The sequence below is a fragment of the Schistocerca gregaria genome, chromosome 9, assembly GCF_023897955.1.
Source record: "Schistocerca gregaria isolate iqSchGreg1 chromosome 9, iqSchGreg1.2, whole genome shotgun sequence".
NCBI lineage: Eukaryota > Metazoa > Arthropoda > Insecta > Orthoptera > Acrididae > Schistocerca > Schistocerca gregaria.
In genome coordinates this window covers 248,810,673-248,822,883 of record NC_064928.1, presented here as the reverse complement: position 1 = coordinate 248,822,883, position 12,211 = coordinate 248,810,673, and the positions used below count along the sequence as shown (strand labels likewise).

The 12,211-nt window shown below is 43.0% G+C and overlaps 1 protein-coding gene across 2 annotated transcripts in view; it reads right to left on the bottom strand.

The window, feature by feature from the left end:
• LOC126292225 (transmembrane protein 151B-like) overlaps positions 1-12,211 on the bottom strand; it is a 770,743-nt gene that overhangs the window by 240,294 nt on the left and 518,238 nt on the right. For both annotated transcript variants that reach the window (XM_049986097.1, XM_049986098.1), the window contains exon 4: positions 4,076-4,302. In XM_049986097.1, coding sequence (XP_049842054.1) covers positions 4,076-4,302 — 227 coding nt within the window. The remainder of the gene's footprint in view (positions 1-4,075; positions 4,303-12,211) is intronic.

Sequence of the window (12,211 nt, the reverse complement as noted above, 5' to 3'; positions counted from 1 at the left end):
AATGAAACAGGAAACGGCTAAATCTGCGATTTGGAAACGCTGTAGAAAGACTGCAGTGTGAACGGTGAGTATATAGTACACGGGCATCCAGTGACTTCATATGAAAGGCATACCAGCAGCTAAATTAGTACAGTAAATTAGGCACGCCAAGAATGTCTCAGCAATTCGTGATTGCCCTGTCTTCATTCTCTCATACGTTAGAACTACCTCTTGAAGTAATACGCTCAATATTGTTCATGTCTGGGAAGTTTGGTAGCCATCTCAAGTGTTTGAACTCAGAAGAGTGTTCCAGGAGCCACTCTGTAGCAATTCTGGAAGCGTGAGGTGTCGCATTGTCCTGCTGAAATTGCCCGAGTGCGTCAGAATGCGCAATGTATATGAGTGGACGCAGGTGACGAGACGTGTCACCTGGCAGAGTCGTATCTGGACGTATCAGGCGAACCATGTCGCTCCTACTGCACACGCCTCACACTATTACAGAGCCTCAAGCAGCTTGAACAGTCCCCTGCTGACATGCACAGTCCATGGATTCGTAAGTTTGTCTGCATACCCGTACACGTCTATCCGCTGGACACAATTTGAAACGAGACTCGTCCGACCAGGCAACATGTTTCCAGTCATCAACAGTAAAATGTCAGTGTTCACGGGCCAAGGCGAGGCGTAAAGCTTTGTGTCGCGCAGTCATGAAGGGTACACGAGTGGGCCTTCGATGGTGTTTCGTTAAATGTTTCTCACGCTGGTATTTGTTGATGGCCCAGCATTCAAATCTGCAAGAACTTGCGGAAGGGTTGTACTTCTGCCACGTTGAACGTTTCTCTTCAGTCATCGTTGGTCTCGTTCTTGCTGGATCTTTTCCCGGCCGCAGACATGTCGGAGATTTGATGTTTTACCGGGTTCGTGATATTCACGGTACACTCGTGAAATGCTCGTATGGGAAAGAACCTACTTCGTGGCTACCTCGGAGATAATGTGTCCCACCGCTTGTGCCCGATTATATAACAACACGTTCAAAATCACTTAAATCTTGATAACCTGACACTGTAGCAGTAGTAACTGATCTAACAACTGCGCCAGACAGTTGTCTTATATAGGCGTTGCCGACCTCAATGCCGTATTCTGCCTGTTTACATCTCTGTATTTGAATACCCATGCCTATACCTGTTTCTTTGCTGCTTCAGTGTAGATAACAAAGTAATGTATTCCTTATTAGATCATGGTGATACGTGTTACAAACCGGACACAATAGGAAGGACCAGGCCCCTTTGCCTTTTTCTTTTATCACTCGTTTATCACATCAGAGAAATACACATCTAACTACAAGAAATATTGCTCCCAGTAAAGGTTAACATAAGCAGTGACAAAGGGTTTCTGCTTTCAACAAATTATAAGGAGGCAATATAAGGTTTATATCAGTTTAGCTCAAACACGTAGCTAATGACTGAATAACGACACAGACACTTTAACAATTTCGGCAACAATAAATAGCGTGAATTGGTACTCACAGTAACCAACTAATCTACAGCCTTGCCATTGAATAAGTAGTAGTCCATTCGGAACAAATTAGCAACACCCAGCAACTAGGGGAGTTACTACCAACAGTCTTTAAATGTCTTTCTCCCCATTAAATAAACAAACTTACAGTAAATAAATGAATAGCGAATCAAACACACTACGCTCCACACAAACTTTTCAGTGGAAGCCGAGCCAAAATGAAGATTCCATTAACTGGCTGGCACTGAAGCTCATCTCTGTGTTCCCAGACACACATGGAGCAAACTTATACAAGACAAGATTTTGAAGGGAGCACATCAGTAAAGCCGGTAGTGGAGCTAACTCGTTCCACTGAAAGTTAAGGTACTAGACCGGGGCACAAGGTGGTATACAGTGAGGTTGCCATAGTGCTATAATGGGCTCCAAAATATTAATTGAAATGGCCAATTCAAAATTAAGTACACATGAACCAGCATTAATTAACGAGAAGTGGCACCAGGTTGCTCGAAGGGATGACAACAGTTAATTGAAAAGACGAATGCCGGAGGCGGCAGTAACACCAAACACCTTCTCAGAGTTTTAACCAGGAGTCACTCCCCGCTATACAAGTAAACATTTAACCAAACACAAGGAAGGAACCCCAAAGAGAAAATCCAAATAAAAACCCCAAAAGATTATAAAGGACAGGGAACCCCAACTATTTAAATTTAAAAGAATTAGCTCTCTCCAAAGGCAGTGTAAACGCTAAGGCCACACTTAAGAGGCCACCAAAATTCGTTACAAAAAGTCTTACACATTTGCTCTTTCCTTTAAAAGAAACACAAGGCTGCTTAACTTCTGCTGCATGTCCGGTATGGCTCGTGTGGGGTACACCAGGCAGCAACCCAAGCTAGGCGGTTTCAAGACATGGCGAGCAAAATCAGGAGAGCAGACAGGCAGGCAGCCAACACATAAGTAGTTAGATTTTGTAGGTTCTGGATCACTAGACCAATCTTATAAAAAATAAAAAATTACTCATTAACATTCACAATTTTTTATTTTGCATAACATTGATCTAATAATCCAGAACTTACAAAATTTAACTACTATCCCTTTTACCTAATACTAATATAATAATATATAATATAATAATAACTATAATAAAACATAATTTATCTTGCATACACTTGCCATATGTGAATGTAATGTAAATAAATAAATTACATAATTACCTGTTATTAATTAAAAAAGCATTTTTATAACATTTTCTTAGCCCCAAAATGTCCCGTTCTTGAATTTTGTGAAAAACATGTTTTTTAAAATTATATTAAAGAATAAGTATATACAATTATTTACTTTCCGCTTTATCAGCATAAGCTTATTATGAGCTGTTGTTTGTAAATGTTTTTTGAATGAAGACTTATTCACAGTTCTACCACATTTAAAAGTCACAATTAATTAAAATGTATTAGTCAACAAAAGTAAATTTTATTAAAATAAAAATGGACAACAAATTATAATAAACAAACGATTTATCTAAAATTAAGTACAATTTATCTAAAATATAATACGATTTGTAGTACAATAACATGTATTAGTTAACAAAAGTAAATTTTAATAAATTATAAATGGGCAACAATAAGAAAATAAAAAATGTATTAGTTAACTAACGTAAGTTGTATTGTTTATCTAAGTGAAATGTATTAGTTAAGAAAAGTAAATTTTAGTAAATTTTAGTAAATTGTAAATTGACAACAAAAAATGGACAACACTATTAATTTTATAAGCATTAAATGGAGAACATAGAGCAAAAGAAATGTGCTAAGTGCTGTATAGTTAAAGAGCATACAGAATATGGAACAAAGTTAGATAAACCAAGATCACTTTGTAAAGAGTTTATAAATATTGATCATCTTAATAGATATTAATTAAGCAAAAAAATTAAGAATGATGACATACTGAACAGCACGAATGTTTTTCGCAAAAGAAAAAAATAGGACAATTTTTGGGGCTAAGAAAATGTTATAAAAATGCTTTTTTTAAAAATAATAGTTAATTACCTAATTTGTTTATTTACATTACATTTCCCTATGGGAAATGTATGCAAGATACATGATTTTTATTGTAGTTATTATTATATTATATATTACTATAATATTATTAGGTAAAAGGGATAGTAGTTAGGTTTTGTATGTTCTGCATCATTAGATGAATCTTATGGAAAATAAAAAATTGCGTGTGTTAACGAGTAAGTTCCAATTTTTTATGAGATTGGTCTAGTGGTCCAGAAGCTACAAATTCTAACTACTCACATAGCCTCATGGCAAGCAAAGATAAGAACATCGAAGGGTGGATAATGGACATCAAAGAGACTGACACGACAGGAACGAGCGCCACAGCTCACATGGCTTAACAGAAAAAAAGTTGTGATCCATATGGCTTTCTCTGTTTAGTTCGATTAAAAAAACGGTAAACTGTTGTGCTCATCGAGTGATGCAGGCTTGTCCTCCTCCTCGACTTGCATCCTGACTACGAGCTGGGCAGTTTCTGTGTGTGGTGTCGGTGTGTACAAGCGTGTGAGAGACGAGAGTGTGGAGGGACTCACCAGACGACGGGCTGGGCCTCCTTCATGAGCCGCACCCTCTCGAGCACCTGCGCCGCCTCGGCGCGCGGGCCCTGCAGGTCGAGCCGCGCCGTGCAGTGCCAGCACTCCACCAGGTAGACCAGGTAGAGCAGCGCCAGGAAGGCCACGGGCACGTACAGGTAGCCGTCCTCGCACGGCGACATCTGGCGCGTGCGCGTGATGGGGTACAGCGAGAAGTTGATGATCACCTGCGGCATATGGCTCCGTCACAACCTGCTGCAGCTCACCCTCGCACAGACTGTCAAACAGATCGAGGCCGTGCACTACCACTCTAACTGGCACGTAATCATACGCTTATCTGGAAAGCAATGCTACCAGTGTAGACAATACGGTGCCCCCAGCTGGACCAGAGGGCTTATGGGAGCCGTTCCCGGAACCAATTGAAGTTGTACAACCTGAGGGAGGCCCACTCATTCGACACTACGCTACGGTTTTGTGCACCGGGTGTCAGGTGTTGCGGAATTTCCCCCCTACCTTAGAGTGTAGTGAACACCAAGTGGAGCAGGGCTGCCCTTGGGCACTCTTGGTATGGTGGAGGGTGAAAAGTGTTCCTATACCACGACCCCCCGAATAGTCTGTCACTGTTCTCACAAGGGATCACATTTGAATGTGGGCATTGAGCCCTAGGTGAGAAACGTCGCGAACCAATGAAAATATTTCGCCACCAAAGGATAGTCCATTCCTTGGAGTTCACATTGCATCCTCGCGCAACAGTCTACATCTACATACATACTCCGCAATCCACCATACAGTGCGTGGCGGAGGGTACCTCGTACCACAACTATCACCTTCTCTCCCTGTTCCACTCCCAAACAGAACGAGAGAAAAATGACTGCTTATATGCCTCTGTACGAGCTCTAATCTCTCATATCTTATCTTTGTGGTCCCGTGAAATATAAGTTAGCGGTAGTAAAATTGTACTGCACTCAGCCTCAAATGCTGGTTCTCTAAATTTCCTCAGTAGCGATTCAGGAAACGAACGCCTCCTTTCCTCTAGAGACTCCCACCCGAGTTCCCGAAGCATTTCCGTAACACTCGCGTGGCGATCAAACCCACCAGTAACAAATCTAATTGCCCGCCTCTGAATTGCTTCTATGTCCTCCCTCAATCCGACCTGATAGGGATCCCAAACGCTCGAGCAGTTCTCGAGAATAGGTCGTATTAGTGTTTTATAAGCGGTCTCCTTTACAGATGAACCACATCTTCCCAAAATTCTACCAATGAACATAAGACGACTATCCGCCTTCCCCACAACTGCCATTACATGCTTGTCTCACTTCATATCGCTCTGCAATGTTACGCCCAAATATTTAATCGACGTGGCTGTGTCAAGCGCTTCACTTCTAATGGAGTAGTCAAATATTACGGGATTCTTTTTCCTATTCATTTGCATTAATTTACATTTATCTATATTCAGAGTTAGCTGCCATTCTTTACACCAGTCACAAATCCTGTCCAAGTCATCTTGTATCCTCCTACAGTCACTCAATGACGACACCTTCCCGTACACCACAGCATCATCAGCAAACAGCCGCACATTGCTATCCACCCTATCCAAAAGATCATTTATGTAGATAGAAAACAGCGGACCTGCCACACTTCCCTGGGACACTCCAGATGATACCGTCACCTCCGATGAACACTCACCGTCGAGGACAACGTATTGGGTTCTATTACTTAAGAAGTCTTCGAGCCACTCACATATTTGGGAACCAATCCCATATGCCCGTACCTTAGTTAGGAGTCTGCAGTGGGGCAGCGAGTCAAACGCTTTCCGCAAGTCAAGGAATATGGCATCCGTCTGATACCCTTCAATCATGGCTCGCAAGATATCATGTGCGTTTCGCGATGCTTTCAAAAGCCGTGCTGATGTCTCAATACAATTCATTATATTCGAACTGAGAATATGTTCGAGAATCGTGCAACAAACCGATGTTAAGGATATTGGTCTGTAAGTTTGAGGATCCGTCCTTCTATCTTTTTTATATACAGGCGTCACCTGCTCTTTTTTACAGTCGCTGGGGACTTTACATTGGGCAAGAGATTCGCGATAAATGCAAGCTAAGTAAGGAGCCAATGCAGTAGAACCGAATTGGAATCCCATCAGGACCTGGCGATTTATTTATTTTCAACCCATTCAGCTGCTTCACAACCCCAGGGATGTCTATCACTATGTCCTCCATACGGGAATCTGTACGAGACTCAAACGGCGGTATGTTTGTACGATCCTCCTGCGTGAAAGATCTCTCATATGCTAAATTTAAAGTTTCACCGTTCGTTTTGCCGTCTTCCATTGCCAGGCCAGATTGATCAATGAGTGACTGGGTGGAAGCCTTCGACCCGCTTACCGATTTTATGTAAGATCAGAATTTCCTTGGGTTTTCAGCCTGATCTTTTGCTAAGGTATGACGGTGGTAGTGGTTGAATGCTTCGCGCATCGCTCTTTCTACAGCAGCACGAATCTCTACTAACTTTTGCCTGTCCTCATTCTCCCGATCTTTCTTGTACCGCTAGTGCAACTGCCTTTGCTTCCTGAGCATTCTCCGAATTGCGCTGTAAAACCATGGTGGATCTTTTCCGACCGTAACCCACCTTTTCGGCACATACTTGTCCAATGCGTGATTTGCAATGTGTTTAAAATTTGCCCATAATTCTTCCACGTCCATCGTACCGGAGGTAAATGAAGTCGGTTTATTTACTAAGTGGGATGCTAACAACTGCTTATCTGCTCTTTCTAGTTGGAATACTCTCCTGGCCATCTTGACCGACTTTTTAACTTTCGTAAACATAGTTGTAATGACAGCATCGTGATCACTAATCCCTGTCTCAACACTGACACCGTCGATGAGGTCTGGTCTGTTCGTGGCCACCAGATCTAAAATATTTCCATTACGCGTCGGCTCTCGATTTAGCTGCTCAAGACAGTTTAGGATAATGTGCTCAAAAACACGGTCTAAAACATCGTGTCGAAACTGTTATGAAGAAACGGAATGTACTACCAGCGACTAATAAAGTGGAGGATAGAAGATACAGGTTTCTAGTTTTCACTGTGGTTTCAGAAAACATCGTTCTTGTGCAACACAGCTAGCTATCGACAGGGGATCTCAAGTTGATTCCGTATTTCTAGATTTCCGGAAAGCTTTTGACACCGTTCCTCACAAGCAACTTCTAATCAAGCTGCGGGCCTACGGGGTATCGTCTCAGTTGTGCGACTGGATTCGTGATTTCCCGTCAGGAAGGTCGCAGTTCGCAGTAATATACGGCAAATCATCGAGTAAAACTGAAGTGATATCAGGTGTTCCCCAGGGAAGCGTCCTGGGACCTCTGCTCTTCCTGATCTATATAAATGATCTGGGTGAAAATCTGAGCAGTTCTCTTAGGTTGTTCGCAGATGATGCTGTAATTTAACGTCTAGTAAGGTCTTCTGAAGACCAGAATCAGTTGCAAAGCGATTTAGAAAAGATTGCTGTATGGTGTGGCAGGTGGCAGTTGACGCTAAATAACGAAGTGTGAGGTGGTCTACACGAGTTCCAAAAGAAATCCGTTGGAATTCGATTACTCGATAAGTAGTACAATTCTCGAGGCTGTCAATTCAACTAAGTACCTGGGTGTTAAAATTACGAACAACTACAGTTGGAAAGACCACATAGATAATATTGGAGGCGGAAGGAGAAACAAAGATTGCGTTTCATTGGCAGGACACTTAGAAGATGCAACAAGTCCACTAACGAGACAGCTCACACTACACTTGTTCGTCCTGTGTTAGAATATTGCTGCGCGGTGTGGGATCCTTACCAGGTGGGATTGACGGAGGACATCGAAAGGGTGCAAAAAAGGGCAGCTCGTTTTGTATTATCACGTTATAGGGGAGAGAGTGTGGCAGATATGATACGCGAGTTGGGATGGCAGTCACTGAAACAAAGGCGGTTTTTTTGCGGCGAGATCTATTTATGAAATTTCAGTCAGCAACTTTCTCTTCCGAATGGGAAAATATTTTGTTGAGCCCAACCTACATAGGTAGGAATGATCATCAAACTAAAATAAGAGAAATCAGAGCTCGAACAGAAAGGTTTAGGTGTTCGTTTTTCCCGCGCGCTGTTCGGAAGTGGAATGGTAGAGAAGTGGTGTAAAAATTGTTCGATGAACCCTCTGCCAAGCACTTAAATGTGAATTGCAGAGTAATCATGTAGATGTAGATGTAGATGGTTCAGAGTACGTCGCATGGCGCAGAGCTTCCGTATGAGCTGGAGATCAGGACTGCGGAAGTCCTGGAGCTCTTCTCCTACGGGGTCGTGCATCGGAGTGTAGAGCTGGGCGGCAGACGCACCTGGAGAGCTCAGCCAGCCACACAGACGCGGCAGAGTTCACGAGATCCGAGATAAGGCGGGCTCCGCGCCATCAGCGCTACGTGACGTCACGACAAGGGGGAGGAGGGGGTGAAGTAGAGGGTGGGGGCGGGGGCACTCGATGCCGCGAGATAAGGAGTGGCTGCAGAGGTCCCCCTGGCAGGGTCGCCGGAAACACGAGCTCGCGGGTTCGCACTGTGGACGTCCGAACGGGCACCTCTGTGTAATGCGGAAATGATTACTAGACTTAAAGAGAGGGAGAGGGAAATGGAAGAAGACTAGGACTTCCGGTCAGAAGAATATATCGTAATGTCAACAGCAGCAGGAAATAGTATAACCGGAGTAGGATTCATCTCGTAGTGTTGCAGTTCTTATTATTTCCGTGCTTGCAAAGAAAATAGGATGAGGAATTCAGCCTTCGTTACGAATAAAAAGGTAGGGCAGAGAGTGACTTACTATGAACAGTTCACAGACAGGGTTGTTCTCATCAGCATCGGCAGCAAAACATCGCCGATCACGTTACATCTGGTGTACTTGCCGACGGCGCAAGGAGTGGATGAAGGGAGAAATTAGATGAGGATACTGAACACGTTATTCAATACATAAAGGGAGATGAAAATTAATAATCATGGGGGACTGGAATTGGGGCTATACGAGAACGAGCAGCAGAAAGGGTTAGGGTGAATAGGGATTGCTAGAAGGAATTTTGACAGGTGAAAGGCTACTAGAGTTCTGCAACAAAGATCAGCTAGTAATAGAGAATGCGCTATTCAAGGATTACAAGAGGAGGAAGTACAATTAGAAAAGCCAGAAGATGGCGGAAGATTTCAGTTACCTTCTAAATCTACATCGTTACTCTGCAATTCACACTTAAGTGCCTGGCAGAGTGTTCATCGAACCATTTTCACACCATCATTCCACTCTCGCATGGCGCGTGGGAGAAAGGAACACCTAAATCTTTCCGTTCGAGCCCTGATTTCTCTTATTTTATTATGATGATCATTTCTCCCTACGTAGGTGGGAGTCAACAAAATATTTTCGCATTCGGAAGAGAAAGTTGGCGATTGAAATTTCGTAAATAGATCTCGCCGCAAAGAAAGCCGCCTTTGTTTCAGTGACTGCCACCCCAACTCGCGTATCATATCAATGACACTCTCACCCCTATTGGGAGATAACACGAAACGAGCTGCCCTTCTTTGCACTTTTTCGATGGCCTCCGTCAATCCTACCTGGTAAGGATCCCATACTGCGCAGCAATATACCAGCAGAGGACGGACAAGTGTAATGTAGACTGTCTCTTTAGTGGGTTTGTTGCATCTTCTAAGTGTTCTGCCAACAAAGCGCAGTCTTTGTTTCGCCTTCCCCACGGTGTTATCTATGTGGTCTTTCCAATTTAAGTGTTGCTCGTATTTGTAATTCCTAGGCAATTAGTCGAATTGACAGCCCTTATTGCGCGATAACACGAAACGAGCTGCCCTTCTTTATATACCCAAAATTTATCGGATTTCTTTTAGTGGATGACCTCGCAGTTTTCTTTATTTTGTGCCAATTGCCACTTTTCACGCCAAACAGAAGTTCCCTCTAGATCATTTTGTAATTGGAATTGATCATCTGATAATTTTACTAGACGTTAAATTACAGCATCCTCTGCAAACAGTCTAAGGGGTCTGCTCAGATTATCAGCTAGATCATTTATGTAAATCAGGAAAATCAGAGGGCCTATGACTCTACCTTGCGGAACGCCAGATATCACTTCTGTTTTACTCGATGATTTACCGTCTATTACTACATCATGGTAACGCAGATATTCCGAAATCAGACACTGGATTGTAAGGCGTACCCAGCAGCAGATATAGACTCGTATCATAATATAGTAGTGATGAAGAGCAGGCTGAATTTCAAGAAAATAGTCAAGAACAACCAATGCCCAACACAGGTGTGGTGCAGATGTACTTCCATGGTAGCAATTATTGAACTATATGAAAAAGAAATTAAGTTACGAACTACTGCGTCCGCATACTTTATTCAACATGTAAATTTCAGTACAGATGTTCGGATTTAGGTTACGACGTGTTCGATATGCCTGCCATCAATGGCGATGATGTGCCCAGACGAATAGCGAAATTCTGGATGACATGCTGAAGTGTCGGAACATCGTTGCTGTCAACGACATCCTGAATGGCTGTTTTCAGCTCAGCAGTGGTTTTGGGGTCATTGCGATACACCTTGTCTTTAATGTAGCCCCACAAAAAGGAGTCGCATGTGTTGAGTATCCGGAGAATATGGCGGTCAATCGAGGCCCATGCCAGTGGCCTCTGTGTGCCCCACAGCCAGAATGCGGTCCCCAAAGTGCTGCTCCAGGGCATCAAACACTCTCCCGCTTCGAAAGGGTCGAGCTCCGTCTTACATGAACAACATCTTGTCGAAATCAGGGTCACTTTGGATACTGGGGACTGAATCATCTTCCAAAACGTTAACGTAGCGTTCGGTACTCACTGTGCGACCACGGAATATCGCACAGGTCATTCCATGACTGGACATTGCACACCACACAGTTACCCGTTGAGGACGAAGATCGCGAAATGCGCATTTTCTGTCCCCAAAAGCGTCAATTTTGTTTATTGACGAACCCTTCCAAATGAAAGTGGGCTTCGTCGCTAAACCAAACCATGCATGCGCATAGTAATTTCCATAATTCCCCCCGGCCAATCGTACAGTTTGAACTTACTAACGAAACCCGTTCAGAATTTAGGATGATTTTATTTCATATAGTTTAAGAATTGTCACCCTGCAGGAATGAAGAGATACGCTTGAAGTTATCTAAGGCAATAGACACAGCGATAAGGAATAGCTCAGTAGGCAGTTCACTTGAAGAGGAATGGGCGTCTCTGAAAGGGGGAATCACAAAATTTGGAAAGAAAACTATAGGCACATAGTAGGTAGCTGCGAAGAAACCATGGGTAAGAGAAAAAAATTCTTCAATTTATCGACGAAAGAATGAAATTAAAAAATTTTTTTGAGAGAAATTCTGAAATACAGAAATACAAGTCACTTAGGAATGAAATAAATAGGAAGTAGGAAAAAAAAGGGGAAATGGTTGCATCAAAAATATGAAGAGATAATTTTGGAAGGACTGATTCAGGATGCAGAAAAGTCAAAACAACGCTCGGTGAAACTGACAGCAATGGCAGAATTGTGAATACCGCTGTTAAATGCAGAGAAGAGAGCGAATAGGTCGAAGGAATATGTTGAAGGCCTCTATGATAGGGAAAGATTGTCTGAAATCTGCGGAAGGAATCACGCAAGAATTCGAAAGTGCTATCAGCAGTACACCTAGCACTAGGACTGTACGCAGGGAGTCAAACTACACGCCGTTAATTTCTATAGTCAGTGCTAAGCGATGGTCAGGTGACGTAAAGACGGTCGCTACTGGAGAGTGTGGTTGGCTGTGAACGAGATGAGTAATGCAAAGGCCTGTGTCAAATCCGAGTGGAGGGTTTGGGCTCAAGGAACCCGTGGAGTAAGCTACCTGCAATAGTGAAGTACGGATAAGGTGCTGTTGTGATATAGGGGTGTTTTCGTGGTCAGGGTGTGGTCCTCTTACGGCACCACATGTGTAACGGTATGATGAATTTTACAGCGGTGTGTACTGGTTGCAGTAGAAAAACACTTTTGAAACGATGATTGTTTGTATCAGCATTACAGTACACCCATCATAAATCAGTATCTGTGAGACAATACTTTGTGGACA